The 26,205-nt window shown below is 42.3% G+C and overlaps 2 protein-coding genes across 5 annotated transcripts; one reads left to right on the forward strand and one right to left on the reverse strand.

Moving 5' to 3' along the window:
- On the reverse strand, window positions 1-22,825 carry heatr5b (HEAT repeat containing 5B). 4 transcript variants are annotated; one of them, XM_030071338.1, is made up of 37 exons: window positions 22,767-22,825; window positions 21,316-21,535; window positions 21,011-21,222; window positions 20,104-20,212; window positions 19,735-19,884; window positions 18,682-18,853; window positions 18,405-18,562; window positions 18,060-18,309; window positions 16,157-16,312; window positions 15,613-15,863; window positions 15,395-15,506; window positions 15,131-15,283; window positions 14,938-15,037; window positions 14,584-14,693; window positions 14,329-14,492; window positions 13,593-13,768; window positions 13,299-13,404; window positions 12,991-13,181; window positions 12,401-12,560; window positions 11,848-12,037; window positions 11,429-11,598; window positions 11,132-11,279; window positions 10,846-11,025; window positions 10,253-10,507; window positions 9,878-9,895; window positions 8,822-9,003; window positions 8,516-8,584; window positions 7,263-7,442; window positions 6,904-7,144; window positions 5,968-6,201; window positions 5,135-5,262; window positions 4,566-4,710; window positions 4,060-4,332; window positions 3,349-3,573; window positions 2,814-2,965; window positions 2,510-2,723; window positions 1-1,621 (listed from the first exon to the last, which is right to left on the reverse strand). In XM_030071338.1, exons 2-37 carry the CDS (start codon window positions 21,439-21,441, stop codon window positions 1,314-1,316), a joined length of 6,168 nt encoding a protein of 2,055 aa, XP_029927198.1. In that variant the 5' UTR covers window positions 21,442-21,535; window positions 22,767-22,825; the 3' UTR covers window positions 1-1,313. The 4 variants fall into 4 exon arrangements, with proteins under 4 accessions (XP_029927198.1, XP_029927195.1, XP_029927199.1 ...); XM_030071335.1 differs by having other exon boundaries at window positions 18,015-18,309; XM_030071339.1 differs by lacking the exon at window positions 9,878-9,895.
- Window positions 22,614-25,911, forward strand: gpatch11 (G patch domain containing 11). The gene is made up of 8 exons (XM_030071343.1): window positions 22,614-23,190; window positions 23,529-23,755; window positions 23,848-23,889; window positions 23,980-24,100; window positions 24,221-24,311; window positions 24,985-25,101; window positions 25,291-25,372; window positions 25,460-25,911. The coding sequence occupies exons 1-8, from the start codon at window positions 23,141-23,143 to the stop codon at window positions 25,513-25,515; spliced, it is 786 nt and encodes a 261-aa protein (XP_029927203.1). The 5' UTR covers window positions 22,614-23,140; the 3' UTR covers window positions 25,516-25,911.
- Window positions 25,912-26,205: the final 294 nt, after the last annotated feature.

Consider the following 26,205-nt stretch of genomic DNA (forward strand, 5'->3'; position numbering starts at 1 on the left):
TGTGGTTAAAACAACTTTATTTATGTAACAGTTCATCTCAAAAGACTGGGGAGTGCAATATTACAGTGTGCCTTCCAATCACTGTGGCTGATATTCACTGAAGTCACTGTCCATGTAGCTGTTAAGACATAAAGCTAGAGATGAGGAGAGCCTCAAATATCAACTGTAAGCAAGGCGTAAATGTGCACACTGCCACCACATAGTAGCATGAGAGTCTGTGGGCTACACAGATTTCTGACAGATTAATGCTTTGCCTTTTTGAGAATTATTATTATTATTATTATTATTTTGCATAAAGAACAATTTGAAAGCTTGCTACATTTAATTTTTACCAGAATTTTGATGAAGTGTTATTCAGTCCTCAGTAAAAATCAGTGTTAATTTCTAAGTAACTTTAGAACATGGGAGTGTCTAGAACAGTATCTCTCAACCTTTTTGGTTTTTGACCCTTAAAAATGAAATGAGACCTCTTTTCATGATACCCCTCACAGGTTTACAGTTCTCAGTTTTTCCTTTTCTTGTTGTTTCAATGATTAACGATCAGAGGAGGACTGGATTGTTAAAACTAGTCATTATTTCATAAGAGAAAGGACAAAAGAGAGAAAAATCTGAAGAGTATAGACATGATTACAAATTTAGATTTTTTTTCATATCTCATAAAACATTTTAATACACCCCAACATTATCCTTGCAATCCCAGGAAGGCTGAGAACCACTGATCTAGAACGCATCTTAACAGCAATAAACCATTTTCTCCAGCAAACAGCAGCATTCGTCAGCATCGATTAACTAAAGCAATTCTCTGAAAGCAGACCCTAAGCCTGCTCATTCTGCAAAACAAGCTCCATTAAAATGACATGCATGATTGAAATTTTAAAAAAGAAAGCAAAAATACTGAGGTGGATTGCTATGCTTACAGTGAGGCAAAAATCACACAGGAATGTCACAGTGTAGGTCACATGTTGGACAGCGAGGAATGATGGAAAGACAAAAAGGAAAGGATTGGGGAGGGGGGGGATCATTTAGATTGTGTCCCTTTACATATGTGCATTAAGGTTGAAAATTATACATTCAAACAATGACATTTCCTACAGATGATTTTTAAGTGAACATTCAAAGACGCTTTAATGATATTTACATAATTGTCTCCTTGACTTCAAGAAAACAGAATACTCACCCACTGAAACAAAGATGAGTTGCAGAATAAATAAATACATTTAAGAGACTATCGCTGATACAGACATGACATAGGGTGTTCTTTTAACACAAAAAACAACACTGAGTTAAGCGGTGGGGTGTATATTTCTGGAGATTTAGAAGAAGCTGGTCTTGAGTTTGATAGTTGGGGCAGCCTGCACAGCGGGCTGAGCTTGCCTGGCTGCAGCTTTGGCTTTGCTGCTGGCCTGGTTGGCCCGTATGGCAGATTCCAGGCGGGTTTTAAGCTCAGGTGCTGCTCCAATTACAGTCTTGAAGGCAGCTGGATAGAGTGGACCAATCCGCATTAAGTTCTGAAGAGCAAAATCATGCAGGCCTTTGGAAACTTGTGGAGCAGAGGAGATGGCGTTTTCATCCAAAAGGTAGGAGATCAGAGTTGGAACAAGAAGAGCCAGCAGCTGCACCCCTATTGAAAACATGACAAGAAATTAAAATAGAAAGAAAAGATTCAAATATTCATAACAGTGGCATTAATTAAAACAGTCCAGTTAATGTGAAAAGGGTTTGGCAATTTTTATTGCACCGACAGACTTTGAGGCCATAAACCAAACCCAATGTTCCCAGCCCAGTTATATTAGGCACCATGTGAAAAGAGCCAGTTACCAAATCAATGTCTCATGCCAGGAGTGTTCCTCAGAAAAGAAGCAAATAAAACAAAGCAACCAAAATATCTGAGAAGAAAGTTTTGACATGAATATCTCAAAAATGGTTACTCTGTATACAAACACTGAACCTTTGAATGTATATATACATAGAAAGTTACCTGAAAAGGCTTAGCCACTTTTACAATCTGCTTTCTGATCATAACAATTACCTTTTCAGTTAACTTATGTTTGCAGTGGACAGCAAACACAGGATTTGAGAAATAATCTGTCATACTGTATGTACTGACTGATACATGACAGATGGCCGATCAAGGTGAGACACAGTAGCCACTGACTGTTTGGCCAGAACGGTTATGGAGAGTGTAATCATTAAGAGCAAGACAAGCATCCAGCTCAGGCAAGGTAGGAGGAAGAGGGACATGGAGCTCATCAGATCTCGAAGCACCACTTAACAAGCTAATCATTCGTCCTTGAATAAATGCTCATGCTTGAAACTGAAAATGAATACCACAAATATGTTGCTTGAAACACAAACTGGCTCTCAAATCATCTTCATGTTTGACATTTAAGAGAACTTACTGGCAAATGATTCAAGATGCTGCCTCAAACTAAAAAACATTACAGTTCAGTGAAATGTAACCAAAACTAAATACTTTGAACAGCAGATGAAAATGCGAGGGTGTACTTACGGTTCTGCTCTTCTCCCATGCCAACCAGGTTCTCTAGAACCCTGATGCCCTCCTGAACAGCCTGCAGTTCAGCAGCGGTCCCTGGCCGGCTGCACTCCACTGCCTTTAGCTTCTCCACCATAAGCGGAGCCAGGGCATGGATATAGGGAGTAGACAGTGCACGGCTGGAGTGCTGAAACACTGACAGGAGCAGCTGGTAACACCTGGCCTGAACCTGTGGCAAAAATAACAAATTCACTCACCTAACTGACCTTGGCTACACATTTAATCGTCATGCTTCAACTGTGTGTGCATAGGCTCGTACCCAGGGATCACTGGAGTTGAGGCCATTTCGGAAGCGGTCCATGCAACCCTTCTGCAGGACGGTTACTCCTACAATCTCATTGCTGGCAGACAGCAGGAAGAGCGTGATAGCTGTCAACATACTGACCTCATCCATGTCAGGCCTGGACTCATCTACGCAATTACACAAAGAGGCAAATACAATGTAAACTGTTAAGGAATGAAAAACGAGCACTTTATCAATCCATCCATTTTCCATACACATTTATTTCTAATTGCTAGGACCTGGAGCCTATCCCAGCATGCACTGAGCAGAGGGTAGCATGCATCCCTGCCTTTTGTATTTCATTCCCTGACTAATTTATTCTTTTGGTAGAGGGCAGGTTGCCAGTCCAAGTTACAGCACCCCTAGAGGTGCTAAGTATTCTGTTTTACTCAGGGACAAACCAGGCTCATAGTTCAAGGGCGGTCTCTTCACTCACTGAGCCACTCTGCTACCTAAAGTATTAATCATGTATGAAAGGTGTGTCTGTGTGTGTGTTTGCATATTTGCTTACCTGGCTGTGAGTACTCTAGCACAGAGGCTAGGCTGCTCCTCACAAGGCCAGTCCACTGTGTTTGAGTGCTCTCCACCCGAGCCAAGGGGGAGGTGATGATGGTCTTGATGCCCTGCAGGGCGGCTGACACGGGCAAAGGCACGGAGTTGTCACCAGTCTTAACCGCGGTTTCCCTCAGTACCCCGGTGATCAGAAACAGCACTGTCGGTAGTATGGTCATGCTTCCTGTGAAGGAAAGTAGAAACTGTGAGAAATGGCAGGGGCACCGTCTCACAATGAACACCACATTGCTATGCTAATAATATTCATCCTTATTCTTAATCTCTTGCAAATGGGTACAGCACTTCATAATACCATCTGAACGCTGAAAGGCACATCTATGCCCGGACAGAAACCATTAAAAAGGAGATGGAGAAAGAGGATATTGAGTCATGCTACTTTAAAGGCTGAATTTGGTGTTAAAATTCCAGTAAATCAAAGCAGGACCAGCTTTGTCAATGAGATTAGGGATAGGATTTGTCATAAGCTTTTACAAAATAGAGAAGCGTGTCAGGCTAATTGTTGTAGAAATTATCAAGTCAGGTCAGAGTCTTAGTATCAATGAGTGCTGTGCTTGTACACATGGTGTGAAAAGGGACTTTGCTTTGTTGTGTGCATGTGTTTATATTTTTGCTTGGGGTATATGAGGTTAAAGTTTGCTGTACGCCTCACCAGCAGGGGAGCAGAGTGAGGGCAGCTCCGCCAGAATAGAGACTGTGTTTGCCACCAGGCGGGCGCTCTCTTCAGGCAGACGCTGGGGCCTGAGAGGCACATGGCTCGGTGACTCCTTGACCCGTGTATTTAGTTGTGGCAGGTGGCGCACCAGAATGAACACCAGCAGTTCCATGGCTGCAAACACCAAGGACTTGCCAGGCAGGAGCTCTCCTGTGTCTCCTCCTTCTCCCAGGGTAGACTGGGAGTCCTTCTCTCCTCCTTCCTCTTTGCCTAAGGACAATAACTTGAGTTAGCTAGCTTGATCAATCTTGATGGTTAAAGAGTTGCACCAACTCAGCTATAATAGTACAACTCCAATGACTGAGCATGCCTACAGAACATAAGTTTGCTTAGTCATCCTCCAGATAATAGTAAAGTTAACTATTTGTTTTGAGAGTATAATGTATCAATATGCCACATAGTTTAAAACAAGGCTGAGGATGTGAGATGTGCCACTTCCTGACCCTGGCTGGTCCTCTGCTGCCGCAGATGGTCCAGAGCAGCCCTGATGGTCTCCTGTACTACAGCAGTGACCTGGAGCTGTACAGCTGGAGGGTCTCGGGTCAGCAGCAGCCTGTGGAGGACGTTCAGCAGCTCCACAGCCAACAGCTAGGACACAAATAACAATATTCAATAGCACAACTGTGAAACACTAGGAGTGTGAACATTCTCTCTCTGCCTTGACATTCAGAGTGTGTATCCATTAAGCTTCTATGGGTCAAATCCATTTAATGGCCTACACTCCATAATACTCATCTGTTCTGGCCTACTGCCAACAAGCCCACACAGACAAGCAATCAAGAGTGGAATAAAGGGGCAAATGTTAACAGAGAGATGGAGACAAGGAGCATAAACTTGGCAAAACGATACACATTACTCACGCAACTATAGCCTCACCGAAGGCTGTTCCCACCCATTTTCAGTAAATGCTGCATAACAGTCAGCCTTCCTCTGGACCTTGAACTTACCAGTCATATGCTAGTCTTTCTTCCTTATATCTATAACTTCTGTCCTTCCTGATTTGTGCCTTTACCTGGTCCTCTGCGATATGGGTCTTAGCACAAGGAGAGTCTAGCAGAGTGCACAAGGCCTGCAGGCAGGACATCACATGTTCAATGGGCTCCTCAGGCCGAGGGAAGCACAGAAACTCAATACTGACACCTGGGAGACAGAACACAAAAATGCACTTAGGGTGTGTTCACAGTACCCTGCCTTTTTCAATCTGGCGCCGCCTTTTCACCACAGGGAGTGGCCAGCTGGAAGGTGAATGCAAAGCAGCAACTTTGGAAAACATATTCAGTTTCTACAGCAGTTTCTTACGTGAACAAAAGTTCAACTTTTTACAGGAGTCAATTGGCTGCAATTTTCATGAGCTGACCAATCACAGCACAGAGGATGTGTGGTTTGATGCCAAATAGACTCCTCTACCTTGATCACCAGAGCCAGAGCAGGCAGTCCTCTCTTTGCTATGGTCACACAAAATACACAACAAGCAGTGAGCACTACATTCACACACCCAGAAGTAGCTTGGTCAGAAGTCAACACACAAACTCTATTTTTGTTGAGCAATTAGCACATCAGTGTTAACATTCAGTTCTTGAAATCAACATAGCTCTGCTCACACCACTCCTTTACACGTCCCCCAAAGTACCTAAAGGGGGGTAGTACACTTGTCTGAACACACACTCCCGCTGCCTTCGTCTCCAGGTCCCACTGACCCACTCCCTTTTTGCTCCTTTTCAGTGGGACCGGGTCAGTGGGACCTGGAGCAGAAAGGGAGTGGGTCAGCGGGACCCAGAGACAAAGGCAGTGGGGAAAAAAGGCAACATACATATTATAATTAATAGGTACTGGCTGTCTCATTACCCAACATTAGATGCATTCTGTCTTTGACCAGCTCCTCAAAGGTCTTAGTGGTTGCAGAGACTCCCTGGGGGAGGCCAGGAGCTCTAGAAGGAGCAGGAGGCTCTTCAGATTCCTCTGCACCACCAAACCCAGTGCTGCTCAGCCACAGGGCCACAGCATGCAGGACAGGTGCCCAGGAGTTGCGGTAATGCAGCCGTGCTGTGTCAATGGTCTCAGGGGTATAAAATGCACCACCTGAATACAAACACACAACAAAAAACGTGCTTTGGCAATAGTAAATGGCTTTCAAATATTAATTACATTTGGTACAAACATAAAAACATAATGTGTATTCACTGTTTGTTGTAAACATGTTCTCCCACATGCCATAGACAAAATAATTTACCTTAAGGACAGCTGTGAATATTTAATCTATGTGCCAAGTTCAATTTGATCAATTTCTTGATTTTCAAACCAAGGTGGGAGGGGAAGCATTCAACCAAGTGAGAGGCTACTGACTGACCAGACATCATCTGATAAACTCTAATGTGTTTGTTATTTCTTGGAAACAAACAAACAAAAAAAAACCTGTCTGATGTTTTGTTATACATTCCCTGGGGCATCTCTGACAATATGTCAGAACAACTGATCCTATCTGAATGAAAGGCTGCAGACAGTACTCTAAGGACTCAAAGGTGTTTTCAGTCACACTTTCTCAATAACTACTGATCCAAATCAGGAAATATTAGTAACAACAATTATAGTGTCAAAAACTAGAGCAGCAATCTAAAAAACTAGGGCTTGAAGTGGGTTACATCCCCATGTTCTGTTCAACAGCATTAGTCATAAGAGTGACCGCTCATGAGAAATGAATGGTAGGTGTAAATAATCACTGGATCAAATACATCACAGGATTTTGTTCAGTTTTTGGGGGTGACACGAGAACTGGTGTTATACCATCAGGGGGCAGCTGACTGGAGAACTCAGCAGGCAGGGTGAGCAGAGCGTAATCTTGGAGCATGGCCAGCCACAGGCGGCTGAGGGAGGGAAGCTCTGGCTGCACCAGGGTGATGAGGCTGTCAGGAGGAAGCACGTCTGTCCCCAGATCGTCCTCATCATCCTCATCATCCCCACTACGCACTGGCTTGGCTGGTTTGGACTCAGCCTCTTTCTTGATCTTCATAGCCACCACATACACCTGAGAGGGAGAGAGATGGTGTCTGCAGTCAGCTTTTCATAATAAATATACATCATTTGCAGGGTTGAAGACATGGGACAGTATTCTGAGCAGGAGTGAGCAGGGTCTTCATTCTCACCTCAGCCCAGGCCTTGAGTACAGCCAGTTTCTCCATAGTGGTGGCACTTTCACTGTACAGTTGGCTTGAGGAGCCCTTCCCAGCCTGCACCTTGTCCAGAGAGGACAACAGCAGGTTGTGGACTCGCCGCAGGTCATTGAGGTCACTGACTACACCACTACCAATCCACGTACTACACACCTGAAATTATACACATGCGTCAGGGTCGGAAATGGCAATACTAATTGTTGATATACAGCACCCACAACCTTTCAGTGCTATTACCTTTTTACATCTCTTTAACAAAACTGAAAACCATCATGCATGGCATAAAAGGGAGGGTCAAAGCACTATTGCTATAATTACAATGAATGCCATTATTAAATTGGACTGACATCTCAGGACTACTCAAGGGCTGCAGTCATTTCTAAGATTACTTCCCTCTGAGGACAACCTGTACTAGAGCAGGCATAAATCTTACTGGCCAAGGGTAAGGATCTGAGGGAGCTTTCTTAAAAGAGTTGCAAGTATGCACATACTGATGCAATGTCCTTAACAATAAACTTTAAGAGGGTGACCTGTTATTTGCACTTTTCAGACTGTTCTGCACATATGCATTTAATCCTATAGCAGTGATGTGTGTTAGCTTTTACTACTGTAACTCACGGATGTAGAGCAAATTGCCTCCAAAGGATATAACGCTTTCTCTTTTCCAAATAGGATGAGTCATTCTCACAGCAGAGACAGAAAACAACAAGGATCAAGCTCTCTTCCTTTAGATAGAACTGAAATAGCTTCAGCAGGTAAAAATGCTCAGCTTGAGACACAGAAGGGGACATCAAAAGAAGAAGCGTTTTAAATAATATTGCTGACAGGTTGCTGGCAGATTGCTGTTGTTTCCTCCTGTCGTTCATCTTCCACAAATCAAATAAGTCATTAAGCATTAAGACAGAGATTTGGATGGGTTTCTCATTGGAGGGTGACTCACTATGCAGTGGCAATTAGCTACAGTAACACTGCACCAGCAGTGCTCCATAGTGCTGTAACAGCATGAACATATGAGGGCTGTTGACTCAATGACTCATGTGTTATAGTACAAATAAAAAGAGCTGGTTACTAGTGCAATAGCATCTTTATGGAAGAGAACAGAGCACACCTGAAAAAGGGCTGTGAAGTAGCTTGCACTTACCTACAAACAAAGGAAGCCAGCCCAATTCAATTGGTACAGAAAAAACCTTTTACTAAAAATTATTGCACAACTCAGGATGCCTTACCTGGCATGCCTTAGCTGTAATGTCAGACGGTGTATCTGGTGAAAAGGCTGGTCTCAGGGCAGCTCCAACCTACATGCATACATGATTAGTGGTAATAAGTAAATGTCTATTAATTTAAAAGCATTATACAAGAATGAAAAATGGATTTCTTCTTCTTCTTTTTTGGGGGATAGATACAGTCATTTGTCCAACAGCAAAGAAATGGTAATGATCTACTCCTTTTTATTTCCTTTAATATTTGCAATGTTGCAATTGATTTTTGGACTTCTGCAACATGATGCAATTTGCAGACTGTGACAGACTCACGTTGGCCTGGTATTGTTCCAGGATAACATGCCCAGGGAACTCGGGCTCTGGCACAGAGGCAAACTTCTTAATGATGTCCTCCAGGGCCTGCAGGCCAGCCATCCTCAGCTGATTACTGTGGTCTGTGGCTGCCATGAAGGCCATGCGGATCAGGTCAGACAAATGGAGCACCAACAGGTCACCTGGACAGACGGGAGATGGGAAGGAAGCCAGTATGGATTGTGTGAGGAATAGAGATATGCATCGATCACATGAAGTGGATCTCAGGGGGCAGCCAAAGAGATCTGTGAGAAAACTGAGAAAATTGTTGATGGATGGACTTCTGTCTATTTGGGTTGTTTTGGAATGAATCATCCAAATGTTATGACAGGTATTCTCCATTTTATCTTTGTTTTTTTATTATCCACTGATAATAAATCACACAACAATGGGATGGTGCACACATTAATTATAGCCATCCTCCAAGTTCTCAGAGTTTCATGTGATTTTTCCAAAAACAAACCTAGGAACAGCTGCCTCAGTTCTCAGTTCTAATTGGCTACACAGATGGTGATGAATTCAGAAAAGGTTAAGTTCAGTTGAACATTCTATCCATCAAAACCGATGGAAATCTGATGACAGACAAGTCATCAGCCCTATACAGACGATGGACACCTCTCAGTGAAAATGAATAGAAAACCATGTATACAGACAGACACAATGGATCCGTGCAGCCACCCCATCATGGCTTTAACTTTAAGTGTGTACATGCATTGACTGAGAAGAAACCAAAAAGCACACCTTTCAGTGGATTAGGTGGAAGCATCAGCATGCAGACCAACCACCATTCAAACCCCAGTCACTAAATTTGGCTTAGCTGTTACCCGGGCTGAAGACTGCTACCTAATCACTGCTGTGTGCTGAGTGCCTGGCTAGCAGAATGTTTCCTTTTTTAAGAGAGGCTTATATAAACACTGGGCTCTTCTATCTGTCAGAGTGAAAAAATCCCTCCATTCTTCATTTACTAATCTTAAGCTTTGTTTCACTGTTTCATAAAAGCACACTCACAAGACCAACCTTCTTCAACAGCTGACACTAGAAGCAGCAAGAAGACATACAAAGTCATAAATTCACTTTTCCAGCATCATCAGTGGCCTGTGCCAACCAAATATCTGCTTTCATTTTTTTTAGCAGCACTTTCATGTCTTTAGAAATCTATTTGGAGCACAGCATTTTTGTTAACACTAAAATATTTTTAACTCTGACTGTGTTGAAGGCTAAAAGCATTCTCAGCTCTCAGTGCTAGAGTGAATGCACACGTTCCTTTATTGTACACAAAAAGAAAAAAAAAAACACAGCACTGACAAGAGATCCCTGGCGGCCTACTGTTAGTCAATTGCAAACCAGGTGAGATCTAAGCTATTCTGGCTGGCAGTGTGTGGTGAGTTGCACCTTTGGGGTTCTTGGCTTGTGCAGAGCGAGCAGCAGCCAGGTCAAAGTGTGTCTTGTCTGCGTTCTCACACAGCAAGATGATGCGGCACAAGCAGTCAGCAGCAAACACTCGTGTCACCCAGCGTGGCGCCACCGAGGGCTTGGTCTTGTTCTCTTCACCCAGAGCTGTAAACATGATGTCATCGTCCATCTCATCTTTCTTCTCAGAGTCCTCCTCATCTTTCCCCATCTCAAATGTGACAGCACCTCCCACCTCTGCAAATAGTAGAGGATTTAAAAGACAGTGAGGAGGAACAAACACAAAATGCCTGCAAAGTACTGCTGGGGTAGTAATAAATGATATCACTATCATAGATAGAAGCTTTAATCCGTTCTGTAAAATGTTTTGCAATTCATTGTCTGTGTTGGCTTTTTCATCTCCATTATTAAACAGCCTGGACTGATAGCGTGAATGTTGTTAACTTGCAAATGTGTTATCTTTCCCACTGTTGTGTATGTTGTTCACTTTGGTTTCTGTGCTGGCCTCTGCCAATTCAGTTTCCTTTGGGACAATAGATTTTAATTTGTCACTTTGCAATATGTTGTGGAGTCACCTGTGGTGGCTGCTAGGACATCCTTGCAGAGTTTCAGCCAGTGGGAAAGCTTTTCCACAGCCAAAGAAGAGAGCATGTGGCCCAGTGTGTCATGGATGTCAGAACAGAGCTTCCTGTCTGTCTCACGATCCAGCATGCCAAACAGAACACCCTCCAGACCCGTCTCTGTGATGTTCAGATCTACACCAGAAAAAAAACAGTCAACGCAGTCACAGTCACACTGTCCTGTTCAGAAGTCTTGGCTGCACAGAGAATGTTCTTGTCAGCACCAAAGGGCTGTACTCACTGATGGTAGTGCTGTCTTTGCTGTCTCCAGCCCTCTTTGCCAGGCTCATGGCGTACTCACACACCTCCGCAGCCTCTCTCTGGGCAAGCTGTCTCAGACAGGCTACGGCGGCACGGCGCAGCAACAGGTGGGAGCTGCACAGGTGAACCTGAAGGTATCCGCATGATAGTAAATAAAAGATCATGACAAATCACAAATATAGGTACACTGAAGCACTGCTCCATGTTGTATGTCAGGAACGCATATTTATCACAGTGATCATGAGCACTGATTAACATGATTGCTAAGGCGTCTTACACAGAGACAGGGCACCAAGCTGGACAGGTTGACATGGCGAGGAGCGAACATGTGCAACTGTTGCAGACAGGAGATGGCAGCCGCCTGCACCAGGGAGTCAGAGTGGTCCTGCATGATGGCACAGCCAACCAGGCATGACGAACGGATGGTAGAGATGGTGGCACCATTCCCTGGAAAACACACCAACAGAGATTAGGGAGGCAGACACTAAAGAGAGCATTTTTAGCAGTAAGAGGACTTATGGCTCCAAGTTTTCTTTAGTGACTTAGAGCTTGATGGTGGATAAAAATGGCTTACAGTGCCACCTGCTGGGATGGAAAGGGTATATTACATTTACAAAGCTTAGTCGGCGTAAACAGCCAATAGGAGCAGTCACTGTGATGCAAAGAGGATTGTGACTTTGTTCCTGCCATAGTTACCCTGTAGTTCTGGTCCAACGGTGGTGATAAGGGCACCCAGGCAGCGGCCCAAACACTGGTGCACCTCTGTGTGGGAGGGGGGTACAGTGAGAAGCAGGGTGAGCACCAGAGACAGGGTTGGTTCTACGTAGCCTCGATACATGGGACCACTGGAGTCCACGATCAGAGCAAGAGAGTGCAGTGCCCATGTCTGCCAAATAAGGATGGAGAGAATCTGAATTAGTAGTGTCTGAAACATGAGAAATATTGTGCATTATATGAGACAACACTGCAAACTGCAGAACATATGCTCAGAAAAAATGCTAGTTGTGATTTTGATGTATTTTAAACCATTTTTTTTTCATCACTTTTCACGATGAAACACAACTGACAGTCAAGGTATGCAGGCCTATGTAAAGTGAAACACAGACAAAGGAGGCCAAAGAGAAAATAAAAATAAGTGGCTATTCAAAGTTCTATGCCTTTCTTTAATTTCTTTCCCAACCCACCTCCACCCTCTGCACTCAGCTACGTGTGAATTTTAAAATCATTCTTGCTGAGTAATTCCTTTTACCTGGACTTCGTGAGAGGATCCATCCTGGGCAAGAGCCAATAAGATGCTGACACTGGTCTTTAAGTGCTGGCCTGAGCCAATTCCTCCAACATATCGATGCAGACAGCCTAAAGCCAGGGAATGGCCTGTTCTTGACACCACATCACGAGCTGACTTCAGCCTTAAGACAGAAGATAAGGGGTGATTTGAGTCCCATGATGAAAGTCAACCATAGAGAAATATTTTGGAGAAAAAGGGAGAGAGATTCAGATGAATTACGAGGACAATGAAAGACTGAATCATTTATAAAATATCAATGTTGTGAATAGCTTGATTGTTTTAGAGGTGCATCACCGTTTCTGAACTTTTTTAATCATCTCTAACCTAAATTTAAGCATTCCAGTGTATTTTTGTCTGTAACTAAATGAGTTGCTGCTCTCTTGACTATATCTCCCTTGAAAAAGAGAACCTTAATCTCAAATAGGACTACCCTGGATGAATAAAGATTATATTTATTGAACACACACACACACACACACACACACACACACACACACACACACACACACACACACACACACACACACACACACACAAGGTGATTTATTTACTTGTCAAAGCTGTACTGTGCCATCCTGGCAATGAAGGTAGCTTCTCCCACCACCTGAGCCATCCTGCCCAGGGCCTCTCCTGCAGCACAGCGCAGAATGGGGTTGGGATTGTCCAAGGCTCCCATCACCAGGGCCAGGGCCGACTTACGCACTTCCTCAGGACCCAGAGTGCTCTTGTTCTCTGCCAGGCCCTTTAGACGGGGAGGACAGAAGGGAGACATTGTGGCTCATGGTGCATCAACTGATTCATAAAACATGTTTCCTCTGCCTGAGGAGTCAGGGCAGTGTATAAAACAGGTTCTTCTCACCTTGAGGGCACTAAGCACTGCAGTAAAGATGTTCAATTGGACTGCCTGCTGTCGAACTCCCTTCGCCTGCTTGATACACTCTGCAAAGTGATCCAGCATCTGCAGCCTACAGTGCACAAAAAGCTGGGTTGAATTTTCAAATAGACTTGACGAAAAGAGCTGTGCCAAGCAAAGAGCGATATAAATACAGATAACTTCACAGAAAAAGATGAAGTAATATCTGAAGCATAGTAAATATTGAATCCTTTTTGTTTTTTCAAACCTTCTACAGCAAGGATTAAATTGGACATTCACCTGTGTTTAAAGGAAACATGGGGGAAGACGACACCAAACAGGGCCACTGATGCATCGATGACAGACACACCCAAAGGGAGAGGCCCAGGAATAGCCTCGCCCACGGGAACACGCAGGTAAATGGAGGAGGGATCATGTTCCAGAGCTCCACTGCCCGACGCGCTGTTGGGCTGCAGCTGCATGGGAACCATCATAAGAATATTATCACCTACCTGAATACAGTGTAACAAGCGAGAGCTGAATAATTAATTGAAATATTATCTAAATGACAATATGGCCAAGCGCAAATAGAATTTTGTTTTTTTTTTTTTTTTTTTTTTAAATGTGATACAAAATACAATTACAAATGAGGTATTATGGTGCTGCAGACATGCCCTAGTCTACATATCATATTCTCCAGAAAGAGAAAGCATTTTGTTCGGTACAGACCGCAGCTAAAATCACATCATCACCATTTAAATACTTTTTTTGAAAATGATGATGCAAAAATGATCATTCTCACTAAAATGGTGAATTATGAAACCACTGCAGTATCTGTCAAAATAATTGCAATATGATTATTTATACCATATCATTCAGCACTAATGTGTGTACAATATAGATTGCGCTGTTAACCAACTGACAAACACAGTCAGAATCTGTCTTCCCAAAAATCGTTCCTAGAAACACAAACACACAGCATCTACGGTACTATAGTATATTTGGATTCTTCATACCATGGATGACTTTGACTTACCTGATCCTCTATGGACTTGTGGTCAGTCTCCTGAAGCCATGAGCCCATGAGCACACTGTCGTCATAGTGACAGAGGGAGCGTAGCAAGGAAGTGGTGGTGTTGGCTGAGTTGTCAGTCAAAGTGAACTCAGCTACCAGCTCCCTCAGGAGGGCATTGAAGCTGCCTAAACAAGACAATTACAGGTTTTACAACACCTTGTCTAGGAGTCCCCGACTTACGAGAGGAGTACAAAACTGCAGAACTGACTTTACTACCTTCATATGTCTTGGGAGGTAAAAGGGCCAGGATGTCGTACAACCTCAGCCTCACCATGGCTGCGCTTGCCTTAAGATGGGCACCATGGACTTTGATGATGGCAGGAACACTGACAAAAGGAAAAAAAAAAACAGAAGCATTTACCATAATACCTTGACTGCTTGACCAGGAACACAAAAATAGGATATAGTGAAGGAAAAGAAGGAAAATCACTAGAAAGTAACGGTATCGCTGTGTTCAAAAAGGCTAAAATGCTGAAGAAGAAAAAAGCATATCCCTGCAATCTGCACCTTGAGAACTTCAATTAAGAACATATAACCAAAAAAAAAAAAAAAAAAAAAAATCACACTCACTGAGACATCATGGTCATGGCACATTCAATGGGGGTCATTAACCTACGGATCACATCTTCTGTAAGCAGTTCAGGACAGTGGGCCACAAAGCTACGCATGGCTACAGAAAGGAGGAAGAGGAATTCTTGTCAAAAACGTGTATTTTCACATTAGAAATCATGTGTAGCCATGCAGGATGGTGTGTTTCTTTTACCACACAGCGCCCCCGCTCGGCCCTCCAAGGTGACCTGCCAGGTGAAGGAGTCTCCTCTGGCCTTTTCAGCCTCCAGCTCCTTCTGGGAGCGAGGGAACACATTCCTCCACAGCAGCAGCATCTTGGGAAGGTGATAGCGCACCAGGGACGGACCTAGGCACATGTATGAATACAGTCAGAATTCAATGCAGTGGTCATGTTGGTGGTTGAACAATGCTGCAGACAAATCAAGGCAAAGGAATCAGCAATTTCTGGGAGACTCACCCAGGGTCATGAGGGCCCCCAGCAGCAGCCAGCCTGCCTGTGTGCGCTGCAGGGACAATCGACTGTTCTGGGCAGCTGTCCGCAAGAGATCCTCAGCTATACTCACCACCAGCTACAGGAAAGGAGTCACATACGAGTTAATCGTTCAATCTAACCAGGGGAATAAGAGTGACAGGAAGAGGAAAAAGACCTGCTTATTACATTCAGAGACCACTGACCTTGCCCTTGGAGTGGGGGATACCCAGCGGGCACTGGTGTACGCCTCCCAGTAGGGCAGCCATGGCGAAGCTGTAGCCGCTCACAGCCTCAGGCGAACTCTTGAGGTTGTTGATGCGCTCAGCACAGCGGTCCAACAGCGGGGTCAACTGATAAGGCAGCGCCACTGCGACACAACGCAGGCACCATGCTGCTGCCAAACGGGCTGCCATGCTCGGGTGGAGGAGCACTGAGGTCACAGTTTCCAGAAGCCCTGAGGAAGAAAGTAGCAACAATGTATATATTGTGTTATATAGCAACTACCAGCTAATATTCTGTAGATAAATGCATTATCAAAAATTTACAGCAGCCTTTCGTACAAAATAGTTTAATTCAGAACAGGCTATCTGATGTGGTCAGATAGCCAGCATTTTTGTCCTGAATGGGGTATTATTACAATTACTGATGGGATACTTGATTCCACATGAACCACAGTGCATGTTTATTGAAACATGAGGACACTATACCAAATGAATGATATCCCACACAGTATTGTGCGTATCTCACCTATGGAGGGCTCCTGGATGAGTGGTGAGGCTGTGGCACTCAGACTCTGAACCAGACTGCCCAACTCTTTGAGGGCACACACCATAACATGCTGACTGGCAGAGACATCTGCTGCCCCTGCCTTGTTCTCTCCACTGGTGTCATTCACTACTGCCTCTGTTAACATGTGCAACAGAAAAAAAAAAAAAAAAAAAAAGAGTCAAGGATTTGTAAGGAGAAAAAAATGAAAAAACAGTCAAGTTGAACAGGATCTAAAATCTTGTCATTAAATGCAGAAAATTGTTGACAAGTGATTAAATGTAATTCCACATAATCAGATTCACAGAAACACATTCTAATACTCAAATACAGCATGGGTTGATAAAGTGGCCTGCACATTAAATCACAACTCAGACAGTTAGTTCTCTCAGATACAAGGCAAAGTGCCATGTTGTGTCACATTGTGTCAACCATTAATCATAGTCTTTGGACTTACATAAAAAGATGCATAAAAAACATTTTTTTTATCTATATAACCTGACTGGCTGGCCACTTTAGCATCCATGTGCTACTGTCACACTTAATTAATCTGCAAAGCCCTGCACATAAAGTGCTAGAATCTGGCAAATATTGATACGCACACTGCTACACATATATGTCACTAACACAGAGATCTGAGGATTTTTTTTTTTTTTTCAGAAAAAGGTAAAAACCCGCATCTATCAGTGGTAACTGTTGCACTATAAGAAAAATGGGACAAACAGATTTTTTCTTCAAATTAAAACAAATCACTGAAAGGCTAGCCTACAATCATTAATGGAAATCCTCAGAACTCTACAAGAGGCAATTATTCAGTAGTAAAGCTCAGAAAATTAAAACACAAGGTCAAGAATAAATGCAAGAAAGGAGAAATGGATCACCCTTAAGGAAAAGATAACTGACTACAGGACAAAATTTGAAAGGTAATATTATAACTGTTTCCCTAACTGTGGCAGTCATATTGTTTTACAAGACAGGGGTTTTAGGGATCAGTGATAACAATTGGGCCCATGGAGAAATCCCACTTCCATTGTGGTTCCAGGAAGCATTTTCCCAAATTATTTTTCACACAGAAAATTCATTATGGCTCGTTTCAAGTGGTTCCAGAAATTCAGTCGAACGGAAAAGCTAAAAGGGTCCAGGACAAAGTCTTAAGGGACACCGACATGTTTTTCAAATGCTGTTCTAACATCAAAAACTACAGCAAAAGAAATGCACTTCTGACACAGTTCTCCACAGTTTAGGAGCTCAAAGATTTCAAAGCAAATCACAGAGTAAGAATCATCACTTTTGAAAAAAAAAGATAAAGGTGATTGTAAAAATGATTAATGTGATGCACTGAGGGAAGAAATTATGTTGGAACTAAAAGTAATAAATTAAATGATGTATTAAAATCAGTACTTGCAAATATTATGTCTTGTTAAGGAAAAATGTCTTGCTTCTACTGAGTGTCAGTGGATTTAGTGGAACATGCAGCTTTTCTGCTTGTGCAAGCCAGATGTCAACAGTCAGTCAGACTTATGCTCGCTGCTGCTTAGTGCTTGTAATGCATTACCAGAATGTGAATAAACAGGCAAAACAGTCATGTCTATTATGCAAGCATGAGTAACTTAAATGTTGAGTTGGAAATGGATAATGCCACTGACAGTATTGTGCCATTCGCTGTTAACAGAGGTTTAAGAAAAGAGCAGAGTGATCAAAAAGAAGCAGAAGCAAGCAAAAACGCAGGGCAAGCAAGAAAAACCATCCACACAACACCCGCCAGCCATGCAATTTTTTTCAATTATATGGATGGTGATTGAAAAAGGGGAAAAAAATGTAATAATGGATGAGTACTTACTCTGTAATGCTCTGAACCGTGATATTTCCCCCCCATCCTCCTTACCCACAGCCCTCATTTGCTTGCTGATAGCCTGGCAGATTTCCTTGCCCGCTGCAATCTGCGCTTTTTCTCCCAGCAAGCCCCCCAGGGTGGCGCGTAGCATGAAGGAGACACAGCGCCGCGAGTACACAGCCTCTACGTGCGTCTGTGTGGCCCGTGGGTGAGACACTAGGTCCAAAACGTGGGACAGGAAAGTGGCGAAGTTGCGCTCCAGCCACTGACCACCAAGTGTAGTCACGAACACAACATAGGCCTGAGGAACATGAATAAGAAATACATATGAAGTTACAGAATCAGACAACACTGACGTGATTTTTCTCATGTTTGCCTGAGCAGAACTGGCATTACCTGCGTGACGCCCACCCGCACCTCCCTGCTGACAGAGGCGCCTCCTTTCAGCATCTCGCCCCCGCTCTTAAGGAAGCCAGATCCACCACGCAGGAAGCCAGTGGCCATGAGCTCCAGCACCTCCTCCAGGGTGGCTCGCTTCACATTCTGACGCATCACTAAGGACAAAAGGATCAGCAGGTTAACAACAAGAGTGGTGATACAGACTACTTAACATGAAATGAAATCGCACAGCAGATTAACATTACATATAAACTGTGCAAAAAGAGATCCTCACCGGCTGCTTGTTTGGGCATCAGGGCAGTAGCCATGACTGTCCCCAGCAGTTTGGACACTGCAACCCGGACCCCATAGTTGGAGCCTTCGAGGGCCTTAAAACACAGCGTAGCCACATTCTCTAGTTCTGTGGTCCACATGAAAACTGCCTCATTCTGTAGCTCCAGCAGGCACTGCTCAAGGATAAAAAAAAAAGGAAGGTGGTACCTTAATTAGTGACATTTATATTATACATGCAAAAGCAACTGTGAATCATCATAGAAACCGATCATGCATACAGTCACATATGAATGTGCTGTTTAAACCTATGTATAACAATATTCCCACAACAGCCATACTCTTCATATTATCTCAGATATAACGATTCTTAAACAGGAAGCTGTATTTCTCAATAGGGAAGAACATTTACACAACACAACTCAGACGCATCACAGTTTTACATTAATATAAACAACATAAGAACAAAGAGATGTTCTTCAGGCATATTTTTTTCTATAAAGGTGGCACAAGCTAGTTGCATGGCTTTGATCTATTAATCTCCTAAATGGGCAAAGGCTAATCATTGCTAATACAATTATTCCAACAGAGCATTTAGGCTATTCATCTTTATAAAAGCAGTGGAAAATGCAATCTCAGGTCTTATTGCAACATTTCCTATTAAGGCTCAATACAGCTCAGCAAAGGGACAAACATTGTCAGAACAATTAAAACAATGAGACCATTGCTGTCACAGTGATTAAGAATTATTATCCCATAGCAGAAAATGCATCACAGGATGAGGCTGATAAATCCAAATCTTTACATTAGAAACAACAAAGCTTCCAAATTATTCCAGAAAGGCAAATAGGCACGTTTGACAAAATGAAAAATGTGTTTCCTCAACAGTAATATTATATTAGGCTGTTGATGATATTATTTTGCAGAGAATCCAACACCAGTGAAGGGCCTTCATTCAGATATACTGGTACTGGCTTCACTTTTAACATGTCCTGTACCTTTTAAATTTGTATTGTTAACTCCTGAAACACTCCACTAAATGTTCTCTGTAACCAACCTTTGCTACTGCACAGCGCACTGCCATGGACCTGTCAGTGAGAAGGGAGCGAGCGTTCTTGTAGATATCTCGGTGACATGAAGCTGCAGCCCCACCGAGTCCGCTGAGCACCTTCTGCAGACTCAGGAGGATCTCGCCCCTGCCTTGGGACTAAAGCAACAAAGCAAAAATGAGGGGGAATTGGAAGGATTTAATTGCAAAACCAGCAAAAGAAGCGATGAATGCAAAAGAAGTGATCACTGAATTATCAATCCGTCAAGTTAGTCATCCATTCCTGCTTGTGTTCCATTATCTATCAAACAATACCGTGTATCCAGTCCTCTTAATTGTTCATGTGAACTAACAATATTTTATTCATAAAAGACATACCTCTGCACTCTTTAATGCCTTCAAAAGATTGTTAATGGTGTCTGGGAAGGAGCTTCCCAACATCCTGCCCATTTTCTCATAAAAAGCTCCAACACATGCCACTGCAGCACTGCAACAGAAGAGTTACTGGGTTAGAGTAAAGGTATAAATCAGTGATTTATAATATATTTTTGTTGTTCTTAATATTATTATAAATAACAAAAATGCAATAATCTAAAGAGCATTTTGAATTCTTCAAATGCATATCCATTTTTTTAACCTAACACTGAAGCACTGTATCTCTGGACTTCTATTTATGTCAGACAATCCCTGGCATTCAAGTCTCACTTTTGTTTACATGTTTCAACCATTTCTTAAAAATATGTGTCTCGGTGTATTTCTTAAAGATAATTACTTTACATTTATTTCTATTACCTTGATAATAAAAGATTGTGTTCTACTGACTGCCCTCTAGTGTTCAATTTGCTTTGGTTTTATTTTGTGAAATACCCATTATTTTCAATGACACATACAGTACAATACCAATGATTATAATCTCCATTATCCACCAAATTTAATTTCAAGGCTTACATTATCATTTATACTAAAACACTATGCCGACATGGCACAACTGATGTGGTTTCATCCACTGCGAGTGTCCATTAGTACCAGCAAGAAACACCACATATAATCTGTTGAAGCATACTTAATCCCCCTTTTAAAACACAAAATGTCACTCTGCAGATTAACATCTGGCTGAAGTATTAATCCCCTTAAGGGTGGGCATATACCCAAAACTCAGACAGCAACGTTGAGTGGTTTAAACCTTGATGCAAATGTGTATGATTTTAATTTAGTGTGTATTGGCTACACAATACAAGCTGCTAAACTATTAAGAGACACACAGATTTGATGTATGGGAGCTCACAGTTTTGTTGGTAAGTATGCAGGCGTGTCATCCTTGCTTTTAATGATGTCATTGCACTTATCCAGAGTCTGGAAGACTGTGAATGTGTCACCGATGCTGTAAAGGGTAGCCAGGTTTTTGGCCAGCAGTTTTCTTGTTGGGGGTCCCGGAGCGCTGCTAATCAGTCCTGTTAGCTGCTCCACCAGCTTCTTCTGCTTCTCCTTTACATCCACCTTCCATTCAAACACAAAAAACAGAGTCATTCACTATGTAGCACCTGCTTACACCTATTAATCATCACACAACATCAAAATCCGAACAGTCACCTTATTTGCTGCTACAAGAACTTTATCCAAGAAGCGGAGCCATTCAAAGATGAAGACAGGCCTCTTCGCTTCGGTGATCTGGGCCAAGGCATCTTCATTGAGCAGCAGACTGTGAGCCAGCTCCATGGTGAGGGGGACCCGGGCAGCAACAACACACAGCTCTGGGGAATTTGGGATCTTCTGACGCAGCCTTTTGATGATGCAACCTCACCCCTACAATCTGTAAGGGCACACTTTCATTCAGTCAGGTTATCGTTTAGTTCTAGCAAGCTGAGCTGAGGTCTGACACCCTTTACAGTAGAGCTGCTCAATATGGACAAAATTTCATACCTCAGTATTTATGCCAAATATCTCAACAGTGATACGATAGACGATATGACAATGGGTTATCAGAATCAGAATCAGTTTTATTCACCAGTATGTATGCACATACAAGGAATTTGACTTTAGGCTAGTACCAGTCCTTCCGCCGCTCTCATGTTCTTACACAGAGTTAGACATACAAGCACAATAAAACAAACATATTTCTGCTATGTACAGAGCATAAAAAGGAAATAAACTCACAAAAAAAAAAAAATACCAACTAATGGAAAAAGTGAAGTAGAAGACAATAGTGCAATTGAAATTTTCAATGTAAAAAAAAAAGAAAGCATACTAATACCCAATGGACGTAGAAAATGCAGCTACTTCCTCAAGTTTATCATTGATCAGAATAGACCAATAACTGTCTGTCTGTCTGTGTCTGCATCAAAATAATTTCAAAAATAAAATCTAATATTTTGCTGCCACCTCTGCTTCGACACAATGCTTCAACAATATTGTGTGTAACAACAAGCATTCCTCCAAAAACAGCATAATAATACCAACTAGCCTAGATGTAGAAAATGCAGTTAACATAAATATGTCTGTTTGTTTGTTTGTTTGTTTTTTAACAGACCAGTCACTATCTTCTTAGGCTAACTCTAACCCTAAACTTGATATCGTCCATGTTAAGATATTAATATTTCGCATGTTCATGTGTAGACAACGATATGATGATGATATATCGTGCAGCAATGCTTCAAAGTTAACCTTCAGCCTGGTTTGTGGAGAGGTAACAGTTATTATGCTACAGCTGTGAGGTTGCTGGGCCCACTACAACTTAAATGTCACTGCTGTTGGAGCCTTTAACTTTGTGTTTATCCAAAAAAAATATCCAAAATAATAAGCCCAGCTGTGGTTGGAGGCTCGCCGCTTCCTCCTACCTGCCGTTGGGGCGGCTGACGGCAGAGCAGGTTAGCCACCTATGCTAGCGACTTTCTACGAGCAACAAGCTAAACTCTGGCTAAACGCTGTCTTCTCCTTTTAACGTTACCCACCAGACGCTGTTTTAAACATTTAGCCGCTGAAAAATAGCTCAGCCGCGGCGGTTACCCGAAGGCTTGGGGAAATGTATAATTTGTTCATCCTACCTGTCAGTCGCTAACCCCAGGATGAATGACGACGTATCATCTGGGGTGTCGCATTGAAATGTGTCCGACGTGGGGGGAAAAAAATGCTTAGAAAACACAAATTATCGTATTAGCAAATTGTCAAATGTAATGTCATTTGAAATGCATATGCTAATTCTATTTTTTATGTTTTGATCATACTCAATTGCGTCTTCTAAGCTGTTTTATACACGTGATCGTCAAAAGCACAGGAACTCGTTTGTTGCGCAGCCGGGAGCGAGTCGAACTGTATTATTGACCGACCCAAACATCAGGAGGAGGAAAGGCGAAACGTCTGCGTTCATTAAAGACTGGAGTTATTATTTTCTGTAATATTGCAGGAATACGCGAATAAGATGTCTGACGAGGAAGAGGACTACATGTCTGACGCATTTCTCAATAAAATGTGAGTGTTTTTTCTGCAACTTGAATTTGCACTAAAATCCCCAGGTCCTGAGAATAATAAAGATTTCCAGACTCGGAGATATTTTGTACTGCGTTAAAGCATAATTTAGCTCATTCATACATCTCCAGAAGGATTTTCTATCAGTAATGAAGATGTAGAACTGGTAGCTGAGGTTAATTTATTTTCGCAACAGCCCAGTTTTCAGAATACATGTTGAATAGCAGTGATTAACTAGGTAACTAACAGGTTTATTGGCTTTTTTTTTTATTTTCCCCCATTACGTTACATGTCTTCTTTATTTATTTATTTATTTATTTATTTATTTTTCTCATTGACAGACAAGATGTGAAGCCTGGTCTTCCCATGTTGAAGCGAGTGAAAGAGGCCATGAAGAAGGAGGCACAACAAACTGAGAAAAATGCCAAGAACCGTCAGAAGACCTACAAAGAGCAAGAACAGGAGAGCAGAGAGGCGGCTCTGCATAACTCCATCAGCAATGAGAACAAAGGCTTTGCACTTTTGCAGAAAATGGGTTACAAAGCTGGACAAGGCCTTGGGAAGGAGGGTAGGTTTCCACTGAGCGATTTCTTATTTAGCAGGTGCGCTGTCATTTGTGGTTCTTGTTTTGTTAACGATCAGTCTCTGCTGTCTTCACAGGAGCAGGGAGGGTGGATCCAATCCCACTTAATATCAAAACTGGTAGGCAGCAAATCATTAAACAAGGCTTAACAATTAAAAACATGGGCGATCAAACAGATGTAATGATTTGCTGTTGTATCTGTTCCTCAGACAGAGGCGGCATTGGAATGGAGGAGGTCAGGAAAAGAAAAGCCGAGGAGGAGCTCGAGCATTATCGACAGAAAGTGCGCACCAAACAGCAGAATGAGACAAAATCCATGGAAGATTTTAGGTGAAGTCTGCGGACGTGTCACTGAAGATTTTGCCTTATTACAGTGCAGCTATTATTGTGTCTGTGTGTGTGTGCGTGTGTGTATTATTTGAGTTTATGCTTTTTTTTTTTCCATCGCAGGGTGAGGGTGAGGACAGAAAGAGAGGAGCGGAAGATTGAAGGAGATCTCAGGAGGAGTCAGCGGGCCTGCGAGCAGCTGGACAGTCAAAAGGTTGGAGGAACCTTTGCAATATCTCTTCTATCTTTTATTTACTGTGAGACAGGGCCTGGATAAAAAACACAGACAGGGAATAAGAAAAGGAGGGCTTATCCGCACATTAGAGTTAACCTTGCAACATTGTGTTGCACTGAATAAAAAACAGAAAGAATCAAAATACTCAAAATAATCTAGATCAGTGTCGTAACAATATCACCAAGGGAAAAGCTCTGGCGTTACCTTACCTTGCTGGTGTTACCTTTATTTTTTATTCAAATTTGTTTATTAAATTTTCCAATTAGACAGAGGAAAAAAATACACACATATATACGACATAAGAAAACCAAGGCTCGAGATACAAAATAATAAATAGATAAATAAGTAAATAAAAAAAACACACACACACACACAAAAAAAAAATATATATATATAATACCATTTGCAGGGAGTCTAATAGGTACTGGCGACATTCGAGTTTTAAGCTATCACTATCAAAAGGTTTACATTAAACGTAACCTGTAATTTACCTCAGCTTGGTCTTAACTATTCTAACATCTACAAGAATATAATAATCACACTCAAGAGATTGGGCGTGCTCAGTGTGGTGTGGCCGTAAGCATGTTACCTTTATTTTGGCAATCCACCATTCTCATAGCACTTAATGTGAATCCTTTTGTTTTAATTTCAGAGCATCACCGTCCCCAGAGAAGACTGGTACTGGCCCAAATCAGGCTCTGATGAGGAAGAGGAAGAGGATGTCGAAGAAAAAGAAAAGGAGGAAGAGGATGAAGTGGTGGAATTAACTGTCAGTGTTCGACCAAGATTGTTTCCTGATGCGATTTTATGTGAAATCCTCTGATGCCATGATAATTGTACAAATAAACACTTATCATTCAAATTGTTTTGCCAGCAGTTCAAACCGTTTGTGTGATGTTATACCCAGAGGAATAATATAATACAAAGATATGACATGTGCCTTCTTGTTCCTTTATAGTCCCTTGACAAGCTGCAGATTTTGACGTCCTACCTCAGAGGAGTCCACTTTTACTGCATATGGTGTGGGACCACGTACAACGGTAAGAGTGATGCCAGAAAGCTGCTGCTGCTCCGCTGCTGGTTTTTATCGTCTTTACTGATATCAATTCCTCTGCTTTTTCTCACAGACGAAGAGGATTTGTGCTCCAACTGTCCCGGGAATACAGCAGCAGACCACGAATGAACTGCATCATAGAAAAATGTGCAGGTTCCTGTGGGTGGAAGAGCCGTGACAGTATATTTGACTCTAGAAAGATTATATTTCCACATAAGAGCAGACAAAATCCTGTGAGATATGTTCATCATGCATCACACTAAAGGTCACTGAAGCAGCATATGCGGAGGAATATTGAGTGTCTCGCTCAGTTTTTATACCATCTTTGCAAGGAAACCTCACTTCCAGCTGTTTTGGTGCAGTGTTTCGTTTTTCTCTGTGGACAGAATGCAGAGACAGTTTTGTAAATTGTGTATTATTTATGATTTTGACAACATATTGGCTCCCCTTTTTAATGATTTCAAAACAGTCCCTTACATGTGTTCATTAAAACTTTTACATTTTCTACTCTTTGCTACTGCCAGATGTTTGTTTTTTCTATTGTTGTTTTTTAATAGTACATCAAAATACATGAAATCAGCTTCAATACAGACAGTGGTACCTGTGCAGGTAGTGTTGACTGGGATTTCTGTCCTCATCACTGTGACAACAGTGAAAACCACCGGCCAGGACACTTGAAAAAGTTCCTGGCCGGTAGAAAGTTGAAAGTTCCCTGACTTCTTCATGCAAAGGTCCCCAGTGACCTCCATCTCTGCAGCTTTCCTACGCAGCCTCAACTTCTAATAATTTTGACAGCAATTACAGGCAGCATACAGAGAA

This window comes from Myripristis murdjan, chromosome 15, assembly GCF_902150065.1.
Source record: "Myripristis murdjan chromosome 15, fMyrMur1.1, whole genome shotgun sequence".
Lineage (NCBI taxonomy): Eukaryota > Metazoa > Chordata > Actinopteri > Holocentriformes > Holocentridae > Myripristis > Myripristis murdjan.